General features: G+C 41.7%; 1 protein-coding gene across 1 annotated transcript in view; it reads left to right on the forward strand.

Moving 5' to 3' along the window:
- The first annotated feature begins 460 nt into the window (after positions 1–460).
- The window catches only part of LOC106613872 (ephrin type-B receptor 1), a 215,925-nt gene continuing 191,746 nt past the window's right edge, over positions 461–24,639 (forward strand). Inside the window, exon 1 of the mRNA XM_014216576.3 lies at positions 461–797. Within this exon, the coding sequence (XP_014072051.1) occupies positions 740–797 (58 nt within the window). The 5' untranslated portion in view covers positions 461–739. The remainder of the gene's footprint in view (positions 798–24,639) is intronic.

Consider the following 24,639-nt stretch of genomic DNA (forward strand, 5'->3'; position numbering starts at 1 on the left):
TCCTGCAGAACATAAACCATTCATAAATCTACGAGCCTACTTAATCAACTAGGTGGTCGATCGTAAATGATGGCAGATATACGTTTTTTGATTCTGTCGTTGTCCTGCATGTGATGGTTTAATTCCCATCAAATAGAGATATTACAGGTGACAATGCAGTATATCACCATGGGCTATGGAAATAGCTTTCGTGACTATGCATAGCCATAAAACACCATGGACTGCTTAGATTTATGGAATAGCATGATAAATAAATGGTAAAATGCAATCACATTATCTCTGTATTGAAATTCATCTGATGAGAAACACCCATTAGGTGAAGCTGTGCATGCAGTGCTTTATCTGGACCACTAGTCGTTGCTCTTTCCCTGCAGTACGATTGGATGGCAAAGCAAGGGACTTTTCAGTAGTTTAAAAATGTTAGTAGGAATCTGAGCGGGTGCTCTGTTGCGATTGGTTTGAGATGCGCTATCTTCTTTTCGTGATTGGTCACGAGGTGTTAAAGGGGTGTGAGAAGTGATGTTGAGGGAACGGGGGCCAAGGTCTATCTCTCATCCCGCTTCACTTATCCCCTACATGCCTCATCCTCCAAGTAACCTACTAGGTTTTCATACACTGCGTACAGTACGGTTTGAAATGTGATTCAACATACGCACTGCTGGAATACTATTCTGTGGCAGCTAAAGGATTTGTGTTTACACCTTTTAAAAGGGGAGAGGAAAGGCAGACCACCTTTGCCATGCCAGCGGATTTGTTAGCGGTTTTATGCGTGATTACTACGGTTTACGCAGTGGAAGGTAAATTATTTGAGTTTCTCTCTTTCTAGCTGTGATATTCTATTGCTATGTGTGCACGTATGTGAACGCAATATGGTGCATTAACAGTGTTATTGTAAGCGCATGGGTGTATTCGTTTCTAAATGTATGGAAAGCAATTAGGATCTTGGATGGGATAACTTTGGAACTGGTTCCGTGGCGCCTCTCTGATTGATTCAGGCAGAGGTACCCAGGGTCGAGGGTGGGTGTACCACTGCCACAACGATGGTGGATGTGCAGTTTTGGGTCATGTATTCCCTTCAATAATTAGACTACAAGAGCATTGAATCAATGTATTATTGATTCATATTATACATATATATATCATCGTTGCTTTATGACGCGTCGAAACTTGGGACCTCCGTGTTAAAAGGAGCGTATGTTATTTGTGTAGAGCTTCCTATTGGTTGATTCTGATACCGCCCATGTGTGGAACTAGGGCTCCGACTCTTTCTCCTAGGTTAGCAAGTCCGAAATTCCCGAGTTTCGGGACATTACCTAAACGCTGCATTAGGTTAATTGCTTCAATTAAGATATTCCACGATTTCTTCCAATCATTTAATGCCGCTGGACAATTAAATACAAATTCAACTACACATAGGCCTAAATCGCCAATTATTTACACCAATATTATTTGATAGGACATTACCTCCCAAACATATAGGCTAGTGGAGGAGATGAGGGAAGCCTGCGACACCCAGACCCCGGCACCCTGGTGTATACAGTCAGTCAGTGCGCCACAGAATATTCCTTTCAGGTCATGTTTTAGATATAAGGTGACAGGCAGTGAACCTATACTAATTTATTTGGCCATTTCCTCCTAAACCTCCATAAATTATGACTTCATTGAATCTCTTTTTACTTGATGTGAAGCTGTCCCGCTCTAGAAGCTATAGAGAAGGTCAAGGTCTCTCCTAAATGCTGTCTGTTCGAAATAATAATGAGAAGTTCTGTATGGAGGTTTGTTCCTCTCATGTCCATTTTTGTCTCCGGATTTCGACAAAATATTTGAAAGGTGGATTTTGTTTGTATGTATCTTTTTGAATAGGCTACTCGGACAGAATCCACAGGTTGGCTGGTCTCACGAGGTGTATTGCTATTATATCCCCAGACGCGACCCATAACGCGTCCTCCGCTATGGCTGCGATGAATAGCCTAGCCAACGTGCGTCAGTGAACGCAATGACAGGCAGTTGATCGAATGCCCTTGTTTCATGTTTTCTTACTGAGGTTTTTTGTAGATGAGATACACCATGTAAAAAAAAAACTGTATCAAATGTTTCATCTTTGATTTGACCAGCTTGTTGGTGATGATAAGATACAGTATGTCAGGGCAGGTAACAAGGTTTTGGAAATGCAAAATGGTTACCTATTTAACCTGTACTTGGTATAATAATACATGGGATTTAAAGCGCCTTTCAAGAAACTCAAGAACACTTTACAGCAAGAGAGTAAAAATCAAAACAAGGAAAAAAGGTTACTACTCGTTACGAGTACCCAGTGTATATAGGAAAGTTATCGTTACTCATTGTGTATTTATTATTACCACGTTTTTTACTTTTCTATTATTTCTCCATTTTCTTTCTCTCCGCATTGTTGGGAATGGACCATAAGTAACCATTTCACTGTTAGTCTATACCTGTTGTTTACGAAGCACGTAGCACATAACATGTCATTTGATTTTATTAGCCAGGTTATTGTCACCGCCAGGCAAAGGGTGAGGGTCCTCACTATATGACCAGTCACCCCTAGTCCACATATTATGGGGATTTGTAGCTTTATGTAAAAAAAAGAAAAGAAAAAAGAAAAAAACTATCAAATGTTTCATCTTTGATTTGACCAGCTTGTTGGTGATGATAAGATACAATATGTCAGGGCAGGTAACAAGGTTTTGGAAATGCAAAATGGTTACCTATTTAACCTGTACTTGGTATAATAATACATGGGATTTAAAGTGCCTTTCAAGAAACTCAAGGACACTTTAAAGCAAGAGAGTAAAAACCAAAACAAGGATTAAATAAAAACAAATAAAGCTACAAATCCCCATAATATGTGAACTAGGTCATATAGTGAGGACCCTCACCCTTTGCCTGGCGGTGACAATAACCTGGCTAATAAAATCAAATGACGTTTTATGTGCTACGTGCTTCGTAAACAACAGGTATAGACTAACAGTGAAATGGTTACTTATGGTCCATTCCCAACAATGCGGAGAGAAAGAAAATGGAGAAATAATAGAAAAGTAAAAAACGTGGTAATAATAAATACACAATGAGTAACGATAACTTTCCTATATACACTGGGTACTAGTAACGAGTCGATGTGCAGGGGTACTAGGTAATTGAGGTAGGTATGTACATATAACTAGGACTAAAGTGACAGATAAACAGTAGCAGCAGCGTTATGTTATGAGTCAAAAAAGCGCTAGAAGATCAAGCAGATTGCGTTCTTCATTTCACCTGTCACATTATTTTACATTATGAAGTTTACTGTAGTTCCCCAGAACAGTTGAGCCAGTCACGCGTTTGTTTGTAAATAGCACAACGGGAGAAAGTGGGAGCTTGTGAGTCCATAAAGTTTTATATTTATCGGCGAGTCTCTGTTGTGCTGCGCACATGAGGTGATGAAGTTACACTTGTATGCAATTCACTACTAAATGTTTGTCATCATATATCTTATAACGGCATTCTGCCAGAAGTGAAAGAGCTCTGAATGAGATATCTCTACAGTTGCCATTATTTCTCTGCTAGCGTTTTTTTTCTCCTCAGTTCTTCTACCCGGTGCTCCATGTACACATGCTGCTCTTCCTTCAGAAAAGCATACATCAAAACTTTGTTCATTTCAACAATTTCTGTCTTTCACTTTCGATTGTAAATGTCCACACTCTCCGAAAATGACATTCGGTAGCTACTACTGTAGCTATGCTTGTATGTATGAGTCTTTGCAATTCGTTTGTTAGTTTCGTTCGTTAGCATTTAGCTAACAACATCATGTGATTTTGCTATTAGTTTGTGCAAATGTTGTTAGCATTCTGGTTATAGAAACCCAATGGGATTGTCTTGCGTTTTTTGAGTGCCCCTGTGTGCTATGCCGGTAATACCGTAAATCCCATAATGAGAGAAGAACCGTATTATGATTTGAAAATCGGGATACTACCCAAGCCTAGTGTTGGTGTGTTTGGACCAGTGGCAGTCTGTACCGTTTAAGATGGAGGATGATTCTTTTTTTAATTAACATGGTCTTACTTCTATTACAGCATATTGGATGACTGTCATTCATATTACATTCACTCAGCTCAATGTAACATCGACAGGTTTAGGCTTACTACATGATACAAAATGTTTGTCTGTACCCATCAGGAGGTTGCTACAACCTAGCTTATGAATAAAAGTTTACAATGTAGGTGTACAGGTCTAGAGAATTTTGAGTAATCAGACAGTGACACATTCAATACTGCTTTGCACACCCTTGCCTGCATCTAGCTGATCTAGGGTGTAATCATTAGTCCAACAGTTGCAAACAAGCGTTTCTATTGGATAAATTCATTTATACCCGTTCCGTTTGCCTCCATTTAAGACATTCTTTTCAACAGAATCACAAGCAAACGGCACTTTTATGCCAGACACATAAAAACAGCTTGTTGTATTTATAAGTCCTTCTTGCATCTATCTATGCGCTCTCCTCCTCTCACCTTTTCCCTTTGCTTGTGGACTTCAGAGCACAACACATCAGCTGTCTGACCAGGCGAACAAACCTTTCCAAGCCAAACCTTCATATCATGGCCACTAACCTCTACACACAGTCTACATTGTTGTCATGTCATAGTCAGCATAGTTACTAGAACTAACACATTAGTAAACCCGCTACAGTGTAGTCAGCAGCAATCAGTTTAGCAGTTACACTGGCAGTCCCAGTGGCAATAAATTAATAATACCAAAAGCTTACCTTGACTCTGAAGAGTTCCAGTGTTGGATAGCCATAGCCAGCAAGCTAACATGGCATTCCTCTGTTTGAGCTGGGTGTTTGAGTAGGCTAAACTAGCTAGCTGAATTCGTCACTAGCTAAGTAAGTGAAAACAAATATGCTTAGAAATATCTCTTTTTCGGCTCCTTACTTTTGGAAGATATTAATTTGTTCAAAATGGTTCAACGATTGTTTTTCTTTGAGTCAACTACTCAACACATTTTATGCACTGTAGTGCTAGCTAGCTGTAGTTTATGCTTTCAGTACTAGATTCATTCTCTGATCCTTTGATTGGGTGGACAACATGTAAGTTCATGCTGCAAGAGCGCTGATAAGTTGGGGGACGTCCTCCAGAAGTTGTCATAATTACAGTGTAAGTCTATGGAAGAGGGTGAGGACCATGAGCCTACTAGGTTTTGTTATGAAGTCAATGTACCCAGAGAAGGACAGAAGCTAGCTGTCCTCTGGCTATACCATTGCTCTACGTTAGAGTGCTGCGGAGGCTACTGTAGATCTTCATTTCAAAACAATGTGTTTTTATAAATTATTTGGTGACGTGAATATATTTAGTATAGTTTTATCTGAAAAGGACATGTGAACATATTTAGTATCGTTTTATCTAAAAAGGATAACTGTTTTTTAATGTTTCACTATTTAGATTTTTATGAAATTCACTAAGGATGGTCCTCCTCGGAGGAGCCTCCACTGGTTTGGACCATATGTGATGTGGACACAGAGGAACTTGAAGCTCTCGACCTGCTCCACTACAGCCCCGTTGATGTGGATGGGGGCGTGCTTGGCCCTCTGTTTCCTGTAGTCCATGATCAGCTCCTTTTGTCTTGCTCAGGTTGAGGGAGAATTTGTTGTCATGTCACCACACTACCAGGTGTCTGACCTCCTCCCTAAAGGACAGCGGTTCCCAAACTAGGGGTCGTGAAAATGGGGTTCTGGGAGAATTTCCAAAATTCTGGAGAAAACAAATATATACCAAAAATATATAAATTATAATATCGTCGTTGTATCTCAATCATTGTAATGTGGTTAACCTTAACAATCTAAAAAATAAATTATTCAAATCTAAAAGATAAAATTCAACTAGAGAGCACCCTTAGATTATGGGAAAAAGCCTCACTTGACCGTTGCACTTGAATCATTCCCACGGTGAATGGCTAGGCCCGCTACGCTATGAAACCACACACTATTGCAGAGACTTTGATATTACTGGATGCAACTGATATGGTGAAAACAATGTATGGGGAGAAAGACGCACAAACTCACATCAATCACTTTGTCAGATTACACTGTTAAATGAAGAATTCATGCTATTGCTAGCAATCAAGAGAGAACTCTGACTGAACGACTCAAACTCCCCAGCTTATGGTCTCCAAATGGACGTTAGCTGTGAGGGCCGAGATGTCCATGCATTGACTTTTGTTCACTTTACATGTCAGGGGATGCTATTCACGAGGACATATTATTCTGTCTCACGATTCCCGAGCATGAAACGGCACAGGGGATGTTCAGTGTGCTGCGTGGCTATATTGATGAGGAACAGATTCCATGGGATCAAATGGTGGGCTTTTGCATAGATGTGGCAGGCCTCTGCACTCTAGTTATGAATAGGTCTCTCTCTGCCATATGGACGCATTGTATGATACACCGAGAGCAACTGGCGCAGAAATCAGAAATATACCGCAGCAGGTAGCTTCGATTGTAAACTACATCAAACCAAATCCACTGTACACACCTGTTCACAAAACTATGTGTAGATATGGGATCAGAGCATGACAATGTTATTTTTCACACCGAGGCCTGGTTGTTATCGAGGGGGAGCATTGGAAAGATTTTTCGCATTGAGAGAGGAACTGTTGTCATTCACAATGGATTTAAAAAATCCCAGACTTGGTTGAGTTTTTGTGTAATGAAAAGAAAATGTCTCCTTGCATATTTTGGGAACTGAACCCAAGCATGCAGTGGAAATACAAAAGCATTGTGACCAAATCAGTGGATTCAGAGGAGATAATTATTTTTGGAGAGAGTCTTTCAAAAGCGAATCATGCCCCCTTCCCTCAGCTGTGCATCAGTAAGTGTCCCACACAAGTGATGACTGCTCACCTCCAACGCTTGGAAGAGCACATTGGGACCTACGTCCCAATCCGTTTGACTGTGATCCTGGCTCAGTTGCCATGCCGGTAAGTGAAATCGAACACTTACGGAGGAATTTTGGTTCCTGACTCAAAAGGAATATTACACTGCTATCTCCCTCTGGGCATTAATGCAGTGTTCAAAACAACTGGGAACTCAAATCTCAGACTTATGACTTCAGTGCGTTCAAGAAAACTGGGATTTATGAAGCCGGTGATTGATGTGATAAACTCCATAATGTCATCAGATGAATCCCGGAACATATTCCAGTCTGTGCTAGCTAAACAGTCCTGTAGTTCAACATCCGCTTCATCTATGGGCCAGCCCCGATAGAGGACTGCTTAGCTCGCCTATTAGTGGCTAGGCCCCATGAATGAGATGATCCCTGTTAAGGCAGGCATTGTCAAAAAATATCCACAGCTATCCATAAACAATGCCAATTAGTGAATTGCCTTGACCTTTTTAATGAGCTGGCCCATGCTTTGGCTTTGCCCTACATTGGGTATGGCGTGGCCAATCAGGCCAATCCTTCAGCAGGACTTCCTCTAACCCAGCCTCTCAGTGCCCTAATTGAAAGCAGGGTCTATTGCAGGTAAATTGCTGCCTAATGAACTGGGCGATTAAGTCATTTAACAAGAATCTGTTTATGGGAAACAACGTTATAGTGATGATTAGAGTCCAGATCATTCTTCTCACAACCTTACAACAGCCGGTGTGCTGCTCTCTGCTTCACTTCATTCTTTCCTTAACTGAATACCTAATGGTATGGTATCTTCTCTCTCCCTCTGTGCTCTTCTTTCATTCTCTATGCACAGCTAATTGTGTGAATATTTCAACTGTCCTCTGAATTCAGACCGAGACCAAAACCCAAACATTCAACTGCTCTGTTCTAATCAGCACTGTGTTTTAATGAGTCTTTTCCTTGTCATCTTTCTTCATTTCTCTTTTCATATTTTGCTCTATTCACCCCTCCCCCCACCCTTTCCCTTTTCGTTGTATCCACATATTTCTCCCACTAACTGTCTGTTTCTATTGTACTAATTTTCCCCTTTTCTCTCATGGTCCCTCTATCACCCTGTGTTTTAATGAGCTACATTTAAGACATTCATTATTACCAAGCCTTAAATAAATTGACCATATCCCCTAGCCTGTTAATGCAGCCTCTAACTTCCAGGCCTACCTTATCTTAACTCTCTCTGAAAAACTCAAACCCTTCACCAATGGTCTAAGAAGAAGGATAGGGAAGCGAGAGGATTAGGAAGAAAAATAATTGTGGTGTCGGCTGTTAGAAAAGGGATAGAGAGGAGAGAATGAAAGAGGTAGTGACTTAGTGAGGGATGTGGAGTATGTAAGTTACTGAGTGAATGGTGGTGGCGGTGCTAGGGTGGCATTGGGGGCCCCTCACTTCCTCCCCTAATGAAAGAGGCCCCTAGGCCTGGTTTCCATTGGAAATAGTGTGGTTAGCATAAGGGTACATGTCCGTACAAAGAATCATTGTTATGTCTGCATGGACCTTCTCTCTCTCTCTCTCTCTCTCTCTCTCTCTCTCTCTCTCTCTCTCTCTCTCTCTCTCTCTCTCTCTCTCTCTCTCTCTCTCTCTCTCTCTCTCTCACATTCAATTAATCTTAAACTCAATTCATGCTTATGGAAAAAAATATACACTATATACATACAAAAGTGGACACCCCTTCAAATTAGTGGATTCGGCTTTTTCAACCACACTCGTTGCTGACAGGTGTATAAAATTGAGCACACAGCCATGCAATCTCTATAGACAAACATTGACAGTAGAATGGTCTTACTGAAGACCTCAGTGACTTTCAACGTTGCACTGTCATAGGATGCCGCCTTTCCAACAAGTCAGTTCATAAAATTTCTGCCCTGCTAGAGCTGCCCCGGTCAACTGTAAGTGATGTTATTGTGAAGTGGAAACGTTGAGGAGCAACAACGGCTCTACCGCGAAGTCATAGGCCACACAAGCTCACAGAACAGGACTGCAGAGTGCTGAAAATCGTCTGTCCTCGGTTGCAATACTCACACTACCGAGTTCTAAACTGCTTCTGGAAGCAACATCCGCACAGGAGCTGTTCATCGGAAGCTTCATGAAGTGGGTTTTCATGGCTGAGCAGCCGCACACAAGCCTAAGATCACCATGCGCAATGCCAAGCGTCGGCTGGAGTGGTGTAAAGCTCGCAGCCATTGGACTCTGGAGCAGTGGAAACGCATTCTCTGCAGTAATGAATCACGCTTCACCATCTAGCAGTCCCTACGGAAGAATCTGGGTTTGGCGGATGCCAGGAGAACGCTACCTGCCCCAATGCATAGTGCCAACTGTAAAGTTTGGTGGAGGAATAATGGTCTGGGGCTGTTTTTCATGGTTTGGGCTAGGCCCCTTAGTTCCAGTGAAGGGAAATCTTAACGCTACAGGATACAATTACATTCTAGACGAATCTGTGCTTAAAATGCAGGTAAAAATACACCTTATGGAACAACGGGGACTGTGAAGAGACACACACAAAGGTACAGACACGTATACGCACACATTGTGATATTGTTGTATGGTGGTATTGAGCATTTTGTGTTGTGGATATGTGGTGGTCTACTGTTTTATCTTTAGCTCATTCAGTACAAACAGTTCACGTTTTTATCTCTTGTTTTGCATGTAATGTGGGTGCATTGGTGTGTTTGGACCCCAGGAAGAGTAGCTGCTGCCTTGGCAGGAACTAATGGGGATCCCTAATAAATACAAATACAAACGCCGACTGCGAGCCAGGCCTAATCGCCCAACATCAGTGCCCAACCTCACTTATGCTTTTCTGGCTGAATGGAAGCAAGTCCCCGCAGCAATTTCCAACATCCACTGGAAAGACTTCCAAGAAGAGTGAAGGCTATTATAGCAGCAAAGTAGGGGACCAACTCCATATTAATGCCCATGATTTTGGAATGAGATGCTCGACGAGCAGGTGTCCGCATACTTTTGGAAGATCATAATTTTTGTTTTGCAAATGCTAACTGTTTGGCAGTAGGCATCTAACACTGACAGGCTATGCTGTAACCCCTGTTCTGTTGGAGACAACAAGACCAGGTCATCTGCATAGAGAAGGAGCTTAATTTCTTTGTTGTCTAGGAGAAGACCAGGAGCTCCAACTGTTTTTGAAAGTTCATCAATATAGATATTTAACAATGTTGGGCTCAGATTTGCTGCCCTGGGTGGCCCCTTGCCTCTTTGTGATTTTTACATGTATTTTAATTTCTTTGATTTAATAACGTCATAGGTTCTTCCTCCAATTCCACTTTGGATGAGTTTCAGGAAGAGTCCTTTATGCCAGATGGAAGTCAATAAAGCAGGCAAATATTTTACCCTTGGTGGATTGATAAGTGTGTATATGTGGTCAGATGTTCTTTGTTTTAGTAGGAAGCCAATTTGACTTGCACTTAAAGGTACATTTCACCATATTCATCATCTCCAGCAACACCCCAACATCAACGTATGTGAAAATTGCGCAGAACTGAGTAAAATAACGAACTTTACTCTCTGAAAAAATCATAAGCCAATAATCCACGCAGGGATAACAATCCTGACACAAACAACTAACACGAAGACAAGAAAACAATCACGCACAAAACATAATGAGAACCAGAGGGTTAAATAGGGAAATAATCATAACGAGATGGGAACCAGGTGTGAACACTCAAGACATAACAAATGGAAAAAGAAACGTGGATCGGTGGTAGCTAGAAAGCCTGAGACGATGAACGCCGCCCGAACAAGGAGAGGCACCAACTTCGGCGGAAGTCGTGACAACTAATTTATTGATGATGCCATTGGAAATACTTATCGCTCCTTAATTTTCACACATGTTGATGTTGGGGTGGTGCTGGAGAGGATGAATATGAACATTTGTAAAACACTGTTTTCGTTGAGGAAAGTCTGTATTCTCGTATATATTATGCTGCAGAAAACCTTCCCTAAATTAATGGTCACGCAGATGCCGTGACAATTATTATGGTCATATATTTGCCTTGAATATGGGTGTTATTATGCCTTTATTCCATATTTCTGGAAAGTATCCTACATTCAGCACCAGATTGACGAGCTACTGTAGAGTATGGCTTCCTGCAGCTTAGGGCTGTTTTTCTTCAGCATGGCACTGCAGATACTGTCTGGCCCACAGGCTTTACCGCACTTGAAGGGTTTGATTTTCTCTTTCATCTCTGTTATTGTGATGGGTATTTAATGGGTTTTGTTGGTCTTTATTTGATTGTTTGTCCATTTAAAAAAAAAAAAGGGATCAACCAATTTGGTCTGAGTCTCGGATAATTTCTGGCATTCTGGATTTTCATAGTTTTTCAAAGTAATTTTTCTAGATGCCATTTCGATTGGGGTTGTTTCTCTTATTATGTGAGGCATTAGTCTCCCTGTCTCTCTGTGTGTGTGTGCCATTCATTCACTCTCCTGGTAATTAAAGTCTTCAGCAGCAGCTCCTGGTGATAGGCGAAGCAGAGCTCTCTGTGCGCCTCACAGCCCCCCGGCTAAAATACTAATTGGTTTTTATATTGTGCTTGAAGTTTGAATGTATATGATTATGGTCTTAGCTTTGTGTTTTTTAAGCATTTTGTTATTACAGGGATTATGAGTCAATAGCCATGTTTACAAAGGGACAAGAGAGCAGAGTGTTAGGCCAAAGGAGGAGGGAGAAAAGGCAGGAGCGGATTATGTAGGTAGGTGAGTTGCTGGGTCAGCTAAGTGTATTTACTCTTGCTCGCTCGCTCTCTCAATTCAATTCAAGGGCTTTATTGGCATGGGAAACATATGTTATCATTGCCAAAGCAAGTGAAGTAGATAATAAACAAAAGTGAAATAAATAATAAAAATGTACAGTAAACATTACACTTACAGAAGTTCCAAAAGAATAAAGACATTTCAAATGTCATTATGTCTATAAACAGTGTGCAAACGATATGCAAATAGTACAAAAGGGAAAATAAATAAACATAAATATGGGTTGTATTAAAAATGGTGTTTGTTCTTCACTGGTTGTCCTTTTCTTGTGGCAACAGGTCACACATCTTGCTGCTGTGATTGCACACTGTGGTATTTCACCAAGTAGATATGGGAGTTTATCAAAATTAGGCTTGTTTTTTGAATTCTTTGTGGATCTGTGTAGTCTGAGGTAAATATTTGTCTCTAATATGAATATACATTTGGAAGGAGGTTAGGAAGTGCAGCTCAGATTCCACCTCATTTTGTGGGCAGTGTGCACATAGCCTGTCTTCTCTTGAGAGCCAGGTCTGCCTACGGCGGCCTTTCTCAATAGCAAGGCTACGTTCACTGAGTCTGTACATAGTCGAAGCTTTCCTTAAGTGTGGGTCAGTCACAGTGGTCAGGTATTCTGCCACACTCTGTTTTCGGGCCAAATAGCATTCTAGTTTGCTCAGTTTTTTTGTTAATTACTTGACACATTGAAAATAATTATCTTTTTGTTTTATCATGATTTGGTTGGGTCTAATTGTGTTGCTGTCCGGGGGCTCTGTGGGGTCTGTTTGTGTTTGTGAACAGAGCCCCAGGACCAGCTTGCTGAGGGGACTGTTCTCCAGCTTCATCTCTCTGTAGGTGATGGCTTTGTTATGGAAGGTTTGGTAATCGCTTCCTTTTAGGTGGTTGTAGAATTTAACGGCTCTTTTCTGGATTTTGATAATTAACGGGTATCGGCCTAATTCTGCTCTGCATGCATTATTTGGTGTTTTACGTTGTACATTTTTATGTTTGTCCCATTTTGTTAATTCTTGGTTGGCGAGCGGACCCCAGACCTCACAACCATAAAGGGCAATGGGTTCTATAACTGATTCAAGTATTTTTAGCTAGATCCTAATTGGTCTGTCGAATTTTGTTATTTTTGATGGTATAGAATGCCCTTCTTTCCTTGTCTCTCAGCTCGTTCAAAGCTTTGTGGAAGTTACCTGTGGCGCTGATGTTTAGGCCGAGGTATGTATAGTTTTTTGTGTGCTCTAGGAATTTGGAATTTGTGGTCCTGTTGACTGGACCTTTTTTGTCTTACTGAGATTTACTGTCAGGGCCCAGGTCTGACAGAATCTGTGCAGAAGATCTAGGTGCTGCTGTTGGCCCTCATTGGTTAGTGACAGAAGCACCAGATCATCCGCAAACAGACATTTGACTTCAGATTCTAGTAGGGTGAGGCCGGGTGCTGACTCTCTCTTGTCTAAATACATTGGTGTTTCATAACATCTTATTTCTGTCCTTTCCCTAGAGGCACCCTTCAAGACAGGGGCACCTCATCTCTAATGTCACGCTAATCTTGGTCCACAAAGGTCATAGGTCACATGATGTGTGTATCTGCAAGTGCCATAAAACAGAAAGTATGACCCATCCAGAGCACATTATACAGCAGAATTTGCTTGGTTGCTTCTCAGGACCGTTCAGGCACTGTTCTGTTCTCATATGCTATCTGTGGTGTTCTCTGTTCAGCATGCCCTTCTCCTCTCCCATAGTAATGCGAGAAAAACAAGGGAAAGAAGGTTTAAGGTAGAAACCGAGGGAGGAAAAGTTTGAACAAGGGGGAAAAAGTGTAGGAATGTGGACAGGCAGGTAATGGCGTGAGACAGTTGGTAATGATCTTGCCCTTGCCTCCCCCCTTTTTCAGGTAATTAGGTATTGATTGTTAAGAAGCAGGAATACTTAAAAAGAGAAGGCAACAGCCCTCTCCTTCTGTGCCTTCCTTCTGTCCTTTTTACTGGAGTGAGCAGCATAGTTAGACTGGCTGTCAATCTGGGCAGCAGGGCCAGCCTAGTGGGGAAAAGAGGGTTCAGCAACTTGTGATGCAAAGCCTGGTGTAGACCAAGTCAGACGTTCTCCTTGAGAAGTAACTTTCTGCCGCTGCTCAGTCCTGTTGGATATACACGTATGCTTGCGTCCCAATTGGCAGGTGATGTATGGAATCAATGTGTCAAAGTGTTCCTATCCGGGTGAGAGTCTATCCAGGTGCTAGTGGAGGGCCACTCTGTAGTTTTCTTTGACTGTTTCATTCAGATGTCTAATAATGTAGATGAATAGGAATGAAATGCTTGGTCATCACTGTTTGGTGGAAAATTATGCTGATCATGTGATTTTCAGCTTCCATGTCTTGTAAGGATAGGGACCCTGTGGGTGTGAAAGATGGACTCACTCTGCCTCCCAGGTCCTTCCCTCCTGATTCACAGCCTCATTATTTTAATATGTGCATTGAAGTTGCAGCCCTTATTTCCTTTTTAAACCCAGGAAACAATGCCATAAAGCTGTTATGTACCTCATGAATCTTCCTGAGCGGCCATTTTAGATCCCTGTTACAGCCTTATATACTTTGTCTTGTGTTTATGACCTCAGGAGGGAGAGGGAGAGAGGGAGAGAGACTTATCAGTCTGTGTATGGAACATCACAGGAGAAGACAGACATCTGCACATTAATTAACAGCCCAATCTTTGATGCATTTCTTATCCTATTGCAAATCCTCAAGGCAATAGGGTGATTTGACTGTTTGGGAACTAGGTGATCAGTGAGTAATAGGGAAGATATTGGGGTCGCAATTACCTTGTTGTCAAGGTTGATTTAACAACATCAGATTCAATTAAATTCCCTCAAGGATAGATATCACATCAATGTTGAAAATGGATTGGCAGACGCACACCGCTCTGCCCCTCAACGTGCAACATCACTTGTCATTTCATGTTTAATACATGTTCATTATAGTCCTGTCATTACTAATTTACCTGACAGCTGACCTCCTCATGGGCACTTCTTCCTGCTTATAATCATGTGTGACATTAGTTATTATTGATGAGGAGAGGTCTTTGCTAAAAAGGCATGATCTTGGGTTAGATGGTGCTGGCTGTAACCTAACCAAGGGTTTGAGCACTTACTCTATCACTTAAACCTCCACTGCATGATGTTGTGTAAAAACCTGGTTAGAAGAGCTGAGCTGTCTTGATTGTACGCCCAAGAGCACACACACCACCAAGTTAGTGTGTGGAATTATAGACAGAAGCCTACTTTCTTTCACTGACTTATTTTTGTCAGTGTGCACCTTGCTTTGCTGCAGTTGACAGCAATACAAAACAAAGACCATCTAGGAGATCATGAACGTGTCTTTGGAGCTGATGTTTTTCTGCAGTGAAAAATTGAAAACACAAGTAGAGACAAAAGCGTTCTGAAGAGCTGAACCACCCAACCTCCCTTTGCAATTTACATAACGAACAGAATTTGATGGCTTCAATTTTAGAAATAGATGATTGTGTTTGAAGAAAAAAAGGCAAAAAAAGGCATTTTGAAGAAAGGGTTCTTTGTTTCTAGCATAAGGCAACATCAGTTTTTTTTCTTCTTTTTGGTATTTTTTAGACTTATTAATATGCTGGGTAAGCAGTGATAGCCAACTGTCACCAGCATGCTACACAGCAGGCATGATGTGGGCTCCTTTAGAAATGTTTGAATGTGGTGTTTATTACAGAATACTAATGTGTTATATTTTATGAAAAAAATTCAATTACGCTTCATTTCACACAGTATTTTTAAACAAAATAGCTCTCCCACAGAGTCAGAGACAAAGACAGACATCGCTTTTTATGAATGTCAAATGCACCACCAGACTTCAAGGGCCTTTTCACAACCACTAAACACTGTGTGAGTTGGTTGAGAAAATGGGCCTCAGATTTGCCCATGTACTACTGTATATCAAATCACTTTTTATGAGGTCTCTATAAGGTCTGGGCCCTCTCCCTTGCAGCAGGAAGGGACATTACTCCTCCCAGGTTCTTGCTTCATCTGTTCCCTGGCCACTGACACAAGAGCATTAGCTGACATAATGGGGAATTATTAGTGGAAGAGCAGGTACTGTATTTAAGGGCAGGCAGTGTGCCAGCCACCTAAGGAGTCTCTCTCTGGGCGTATGGCTCCATAAGCAAGTATAACGGATGTTTCAGGAGGATTATCCCACCAGGGAAGACAGATGGTGAAAGGCAACCAAAGAGAGGGGGAGGATTGTGGAAACCTAAAAGCATGGCAAATAACTTAAGTGTATGCCCCTCTGTGATAATGGAGGTTTTTAGTGTGTGTGTTTTTGAAGAAATCTCCTAAGTCTTCACAAGGATAGTAAAACAAGGAAAATTTGGATAAGTGGGGACTCAAGGAAAAAGGCTATTTTAAATTTAGGGGTAGGGTTACAATTAGGGTTAAAATTAGAGTTAGGTATAGGAGTTAGGGTTTATGTTAGGGTATGGGTTAGGTAGCGTACTAAACTCTACTCCATGTTGAAGGAAGTTTCTGAATAACTTCACCAACGGCGTGGAGCCGAGACCAGGCTTTGTGGAATCTAGCTCCAACTAGCTCCGATTCTCGAAGGTCAATACTTAAAATGTTTTTAATTATGAAGCGCCCACTTTGTACCGACAGTACTTTTGGCCTCTGTAGTTGCATACCTTTCTTTGTTAGCTAAAATCCATACGTTAATCAAACGCAACTACAGAGGAAAAACATAAGTACAAGGTGGGCGTTTCATAATTGAATATTGACTTTGGGGGAATTGACATAGTTGGAGCTAGATTCCACAAAGCCTGGTCTTGGCGCCACACCGTTGGTAATTGAAACTGTGCATGTAGCCTACTCTCTGTAACCCAGTGTTAATGGTTGACCATACATACATACATGCATGCATACATACATACATACATACATACATACATACATACATACATACATACATACATACATACATACATACATACATACATACATACATACATACATACATACATAGAGAGAGAGAACTGCGCCATACAGGATCACCTGACAACTGACTGACGCTCTACTTTCTTTACCAACTTTTAGTTACAATAGCTACATTACGTATTAGATATGAAAGAAATCAGATTTTTGTACTCCAGCAAAAAAGGAATAAGATTTGACCCAGTGTTTTCTCCCCTAACGGGATGTGATTGACAGACAAAGTATCCAGTAACTACAAGCTCTGTTAATGTAGCCTCAGCACTTCATTGGTTCTTAACAAGCATGTAAAGCAAACCAATGGTGACCTTTTACAAAACCTTCTCCATGACCGCTGTTAAGCACATTTTGACGAATTCAACCTCATTGTCAAAGGTCATTGAATATATCCTTATCTGGTTTCACACTTTCTTCACATTTATTGAGTGATAACTCAGAATACCGTTAGTGTGTCTAATCAGTTGTTTATTAAGAAAAAGTTATAAAAAAAATCCATCAATATTAAAAAAAATATAAAACTAAGCAAATAGCAAGAAATGTGCTGCTCTCATTTTTTTGGACTGGAATAGCGTATGGCAGGAGACAAGCAAAAGAGCTAAGTTCCACAGACCGAAAGAAATCTAGCACATTTTATGCTGTTGGACCTGAGACAAGCAGTAGGACCCAACACAGATTTCATCTCACCAATCTTAAAAAAAATTATGAAACCCCTAAAACACACTCACTCACTCTCTCTCACTCACTCACTTTCTCTGAATGAGTTGGTTTGTGTATGAGATACAGTATGAATGTGTTTGCATTTGCATTTGCAATTGTGTTTGCAGTTTGTTTGGGGTGGGTGTGCAGTATGCTTCTACTTTTGGGCAATGTGTTTGTGCTGTATGGATGTATGCATCTGTAAATCTGTGACTATTTTGTGGAGCTCAGTGAGTGACAGTGGCTGTGTAGTCTCTGTGAAGAGCTCAGTCAGGTTTATATCACTCGACAGACGCGTCTCTGGCAGGATGCCCAACCCTTCTGATTTACACAGATGTGAGGGGATAGGCCCTTCAATCAGAAAGGCCATTTACAAAATCTATGGCAACAAGAGTCTTGCCTTCCCAGTCACCAGTGACATATAGTACATTTTCCCCCTAAACGCACCCACTGTAATTTTTCTCCCTAACTCAGACAGACCCCCTTGTACACGTACGTGTGTACACACACACACACACACACACACACACACACTCCCTTAGCCAGCTGTCTGCCGGGAGGAAGCTATTACAGCCAATAAAACATAGCTCCTTGGCCACGGTCCCAGCACGCTGAACTGCCAGCGCAGTCCTTCCCCTGTGGTCATGGAGCTCAATGGTGTCTGCAAGCAGAGCGACCAGAAAGTAAAAGCCAGAGGGGAAATGACTCCATTCAGCCCACTGTTAAGGGATGCTGTGTTTGTACATCTACAGTACATATTCTGATGATAAACACGTCTCAGGCCCAGTGGCTACATGGAAGGTAATTGTGGCCGTTTTCTTACTACTGTACTGTTTGCACAAAATGAGGGTTACGTTGTGCCCTGACCCATGTGTTCTTCTCTAATAGTTTCAGTTTGCTAATTACGTGTGCGTGCGTACATACACACTACACAGTATTTTCCCGCTTTCTCTATTTACTGTCCTCTAGTTTCCTAATCTGTCTTTAATTTCTAATTTCCAAAAAACACAAACATACACACAAAAGGATTATTTCCCCTTTTCAATCCAGGAGGATTATTTGAGATCAGGGCAATTACCTGGGACAACGGAAAGCAATTTGCTTTGCCTGGCAAAAACCCATCACAGATTGCTTCAGTACCTGGCCTCCCTGGACTTTCATTAAGATGCTGCTGAACTTTGGGGAGCCTCTGGTAACTGAAAGCAATTCCAGCCATCTCACCAGGCTGTTGAATGAAATGGAGGGCACTGTTTTGGGGAGAAGAGGGGAAAATGGACAGAGATGGAATTTTAACGAATAGCTATTAAAACGAGTGTCCCTTTTTACCATGGAAGGGTTTAAGGTGGGGATGGAGGGAACCCATGGCAGGAGGGGAGATGGACAGAACTGGAGAGTGGAGTTGACAGAGAGAGGAAGGGAGAGTGAAGTGGGCTGTAAAAGGACTAGCTAGATAGGGAGAGATAATATAGCATTGGACCAGTCAGACTTTCTGCCTCCCTTCTTTCTGTCCATCTTCCCACAGAAGCAGTATAGGATTCTCTTAGTTATTTCTCCAATAACGGTACTATTGGACTACTGTGGTATTAGAGAAGCTGTGTGCTCTGTGAATCAGATGGTGCGGTGTGTTTAGTTGTGGAGGCTGTGGGCTGACACCGAGCACTGTCACATGGACTCTACGGCTGTGTCTCTGCTGCTGAGGCTGCTGCTGCAGTGCAGTCCTCCTGCTCTACCCTGTGGCCTGATCCTTATGAAAGAGGAACTCTTGTGGGAGGAAGTCAAGTGTGTGTGTCGGAGCAAGCAGACACAGGCTGCTAAAATCTGTCACCCTCACTTGACTTGCTTGCCCTCAGAGGGAGGTGCCCTCCTTTTTTCCTACTCCCCCTGTTCAATCATGTTAGATTTATGTTGCTGGCTACCCCCCCCCACACACACACACCGCCTCAGTTTGTGGTTGAGTGAGTACCCAAGGGGACGGGTGACGAGCTCTGTTCCTGTCAAAGTGACACTTTGTGTGGTTTACAGACAGTGCTGTCCTTACCCAAACTCCAAATCCTGGTAGAACAATCCAGAATGCATCAGTTTGTGGAATGCATCAGTTCCCCCATATAGGCATGAACATGATGAGACTCATCCAGAGGATGGAACAAGAAAGCAGAAAACAGCTAAATGCATTCTAGCATCATCTGTGCCATTTAGTGAGAATATGGCTTTGTACAGATGAACCTCTTCTCAAGTGGTATAGCTTGTGTGCCTGTTTGCCAGGATTGGAAATAACATTGAAATAATTGCCATGTATTCATTATTCACTAAACCTAATCGAGCAAATGAATGTACCCTATGGACCACTGAGAAAATTAACGCATTATCAGACAGACAAAAAAGACAAGAGTGCAATCACTTTATTGTAGATATGCTGCACAAAGCACTAAATTGTGAATGTTACTGATGTCGGATGATCATCTTTGGAGTACCTGATTGGGATTCTATTTGTTATCTTGAAGGTACACACACACACACACACACAGGATAAATAAGTGCTTGATTGCAGGCTGCATTGAAAAATCTATTTACATGTGTTGTTTTAAATTTACATGTGTTTTTTGGAGCTGCAAATTGGTCTCTGAATTTGTCTGTTTGTTGTAGTCACCTGTAGTTTGTTACTTATCGACTGTGTTGATTGTTCCCTTCTCTGAAGAGCAGAGATACAGAGAATGGCACCCAACAAATACCAACATTTACTCTAGTAATCCAGATATCACCAACGTTACTACCTCCTGTAATAGACTCACCTAATGATTGTGTTGTATTACTGCACCATTCATACGGAAGGGAAGTCAAGTCAAGCCATATAGTAAAGAGCAGGGTCCCAGGGTGTGAGAGTGGATTAGTTCACACTGGCCAGGCTAGCAGCTGATGGCTAACAGTCCAGTGAGACTTGTCCCCAGCCTACCCACCGGCCATCTTTCAGCCACCTGATGGTGGTGGTTTTAAGAGGCTTGATGTTCTGAGGGTGGAAGGTCACTCCTGGAATGTGTGAGAGTGGATCAGCTCAGTCAGAGCAGTTATCCAGAGCCTGTTTAAAGCCTCCACAGCTTTAACGCTATTGTCCCAACTTGCCAAAAGAAGCTTAAGAGGTAATCGGCTCAGGGCTGTGGCCAGGGCCCTGGGCGAACCTATCCGTATGGGCCCTGTTGCCCAGAGCCAACCCTAAAGGGGTTCAGAGAGTGAGGAGGCCCCTGAGTTCCAAATGATCAGGGATTACAACACATAAACCTGTGTTTACCATGGCTCCCAGATAAAGTTTCACAGCTTTCACACCAGCACAACCAGGCCTGTTATCAGGAGAAGCTGGAATGATGTTTCAGTCTATTTTGAAGTCACTGAAGTTCAAGCGATACAAAGGCATGCTCAGTACCTGGCCTCAGACAGATAGAATATGTATTGTATTTCAGTACTGCGTGTATGTGTGGGGCCCTCAGAGGGTAATCTCCTCTTTCCTGTTGTTCTGAAATCTAGGGATTATGTTTTGGGAATGTTTTTATTTTTATTTTACCTTTATTTAACTAGGCAAGTCAGTTAAGAACACATTCTTATTTACAATGACGGCCTGCCAAACCCTAACCCAGACTACGCTGAGCCAATTGTGCGCCGCCCAATGGGACTCCCAATCACGGCCGGTTGTGATATAGCTTGGAATCAAATCAGGGTCTGTAGTGATGCCTCTAGCACTGAGATGCAGTGCCTTAGACCGCTGTGCCACTCGGGAGCCCCAAAATGTCATTGGGAACACCCAAAAGTGTGTACTAAATAATGATTCCACAGGATTTCAAAACCATTTTGGCACCAAACCTACATTTAAGGAAAGTCAAATCTTGAGTTCAGGAAAAGATTATTCGCACAACACATTCTCCAAAACACACACATTTTAGTGTAATCAAGTGCTTATTACTTTTTTTTCAGGCTCTCTTTTGAGGCACATTTGCAATACTAACCTCATTGTTGTCCCGGTGGTTGAATTCGACCTTGTCTTACTTCCATCAAGTTATTTCACAGACTTTCTGTGTGGAGAGAAAGTGAGGGAGAGATCTAAAGAAAGAGTGGGTAAGTAAAGGGAGAGAGAGAAAGTCAGGGAGACTGGTTGTCTGTGTGCTATAGCTTTCTGGGCCGGAGCCTTTGGGAGCCCAGGAGAAAAATGTACCACAGGCCAGGGGCCATTTCACCACTTCTATCTCCAGCACCTCACACAACGCTCTATAAGCAGTACCCTCATCCACCAAGACTCTCCCACTGACCACAGAGATGCATGTCTGCCAACAACCTCAATTCCCATATCTGTCATAAACACCATTTTTCTCTTTCTCTCTTTGTTTCTTATTCAAACAACACTGAAATTATAGCTTTGGGGTTTTCCATATGTGGTGTTGAAGTACTCTCTGCTTTCTGTGCCTAGAGTGTTGTTTGATGCAGTACTTCCATAGTAAGGGCTTGTTCTCCATTATAATTGCTTTTCATCATTAGTTCTTTGGAAACCTAGTAGGCCCACTTGTAGCCTACACTCTCAGAAAAAAAGTTGCTAAGTAGAACCATATAGGTTTCATCAGTTTGTCCCCATAGGGGAACCCTTTTTGGTGCTGGGTAGCAGAGGGTTCTCCAAAAAACCCTGATTCTACCTAGAACCATTCTGAAGGGTTCTGCCCTGAACCCCATGTGAAGAGTTCTACCAATAACCATTTTATCATCTAAAGGTTCTTCCCAGAACTCTATGAACAGTTCCACCAGTCTTATTAGCCTTTAAAATTCAATTATTTATGACAATATATTACATATATCATAAGGCTTTTCTTTGAGGGCCCAGTTATACCCTAACACAGTATTGTTAGGAAACTCTTGGTTTAAAGGCCAATTCAGGCCTGCAAGTCACACTATGCTAGCTTGCAAAGTTATGTTTAATTCCTATTGGAATGCAGCCAGAGTTAGGATATCCAACAAGTAGAGTTTTTTGCACCCGCAACCTGCATTCAGAATGACTGCCAGGGTATGGAAGATTGAATACTGAGATTACCTCAAACTGGAACAACCATCTCAGTAATGGGTGCAATAAGTACAACTACTAACAGATTGGATTAGTTTAGAAGAATGTATCAATCAGTCAGTCAATGTACAGTTGAAGTCGGAAGTTTACATACACTTAGGTTGGAGTCATTAAAACTAGTTTTTCAACCACTCCACAAATTTCTTGTTAACAAACTATAGTTTTGGCAAGTCGGTTAGGACATCTACTTTGTGCATGACACAAGTCATTTTTCCAACAATTGTTTACAGACAGATTATTTCACTTATAATTTACTGTATCACAATTCCAGTGGGTCAGAAGTTTACATACACTAAGTTGACTGTGCCTTTTAAACAGCTTGGAAAATTCCAGAAAATGATGTCATGGCTTTAGAAGCTTCGGATAGGCTAATTTACATAATTTGAGTCAATTGGAGGTGTACCTGTGGGTGTATTGCAAGGCCTACCTTCAAACTCAGTGCCTCTTTGCTTGACATCATGGGAAAATCAAAATAAATCAGCCAAGACCTCTGAAAAAAAAATTGTAGACCTCCACATGTCTGGTTCATCCTTGGGAGCAATTTCCAAACACCTGAAGGTACCACGTTCATCTGTACAAACAATGGTACGCAAGTATAAACACCATGGGACCATGCAGCCGTCATACCGCTTTTGTCTCCTAGAGATGAACGTACTTTGGTGCGAAAAGTGCAAATCAATCCTAGAACAGCAGCAAAGGACCTTGTGAAGATGCTCGAGGAAACAGGTACAAAAGTATCTATATCCACAGTAAAACGAGTCCTATATCGACATAACCTGAAAGGCCGCTCAGCAAGGAAGAAGACACTGCTCCAAAACCGGAATAAAAAAGCCAGACTGTTTGCAACTGCACATGGGGACAAAGATCGTACTTTTTGGAGAAATGTCCTCTGGTCTGATGAAACGATAATAGAACTGTTTGGCCATAATGACCATTTGTTATGGTTAGAGGAAAAAGGGGCACGCTTGCAAGCTGAAGAACACCATCCCAACCGTGAAGCACGGGGGTGGCAGCATCATGTTGTGGGGATGCTTTGCTGCAGGAGGGACTGGTGCACTTTACAAAATAGATGGCATCGTGAGGCAGGAAAATTATGTGGATATATTGAAGCAACATCTCAAGACATCAGTCAGGAAGTTAAAGCTTGATCGCAAATGGGTCCTCTAAATGGACAATGACCCCAGGCATAGTTCTAAAGTTGTGGAAAAATGGCTTCAGGACAACAAAGTCAAGGTATTGGAGTGGCCATCACAAAGCCCTGACCTCAATCCCATAGAAAATCTGTGGACAGAACTGAAAAAGCGTGTGCGAGCAATGAGGCCTACAAACTTGACTCAAAATTCACCCAACTTATTCTGGGAAGCTTGTGGAAGGCTACCTGAAACTTTTGACCCAAGTTAAACACTTTAAAGGCAATGCTACCAAATACTAATTGAGTGTATGTAAACTTCTGACCCACTGGGAATGTGATAAAATAAATAAAATCTAATTCTCTCTACTATTATTCTGACATTTCACATTCTTAAAATAAAGTGGTGATCCTAACTGACCGACGACGGGGCATTTTTACTGGGATTAAATGTCAGGAATTGTGAAAACTGAGTTTAAATGTATTTGGCTAAGGTGTATGTAAACTTCCGACTTCAACTGTACATGCAAAAACAGATATTAAAACAAACAATTCTGAAAATTGGGAAATATGATATATGATTCTATGTAGAACCCTTCTTGCCTTCCAAATCATTGTTATTGCCTTCCAAAGAATCATCAGACCCTTTCTGTCAAAAACAGTTCTTAGGATGTTAAAGGTTTTAGGTAGAATCCTTTGCCTTACAAATAACCCTTGTCTTCCAAAAGGGGTTCTTCAGATCAAAAAGGTTCTTAGTAGAAACCTATCTCTCCGCAAAGAACCCTTTTGGAAATGTTTTTTCATAAGAGCGTAGGGTCAGTCAGACATGGTTCACAGGACACATAAAGAGAAACACTTACTTGGCATAACTGCAAAACAATGTTTAAATGTTACCATAGCCTATAGCTCACAAACTCAACTCTGGACCTCGAAGCCAGTTCCACGGTGTTTTTACATTGTTCACCTCTAATCAGGGACTGATTTAGACCCGGGACACCAGGTGGTTGCAATTAATTATCAGGTAGAGTAGA

This window comes from Salmo salar, chromosome 10, assembly GCF_965601325.2.
Source record: "Salmo salar chromosome 10, fSalSal1, whole genome shotgun sequence".
Classification (NCBI taxonomy): domain Eukaryota; kingdom Metazoa; phylum Chordata; class Actinopteri; order Salmoniformes; family Salmonidae; genus Salmo; species Salmo salar.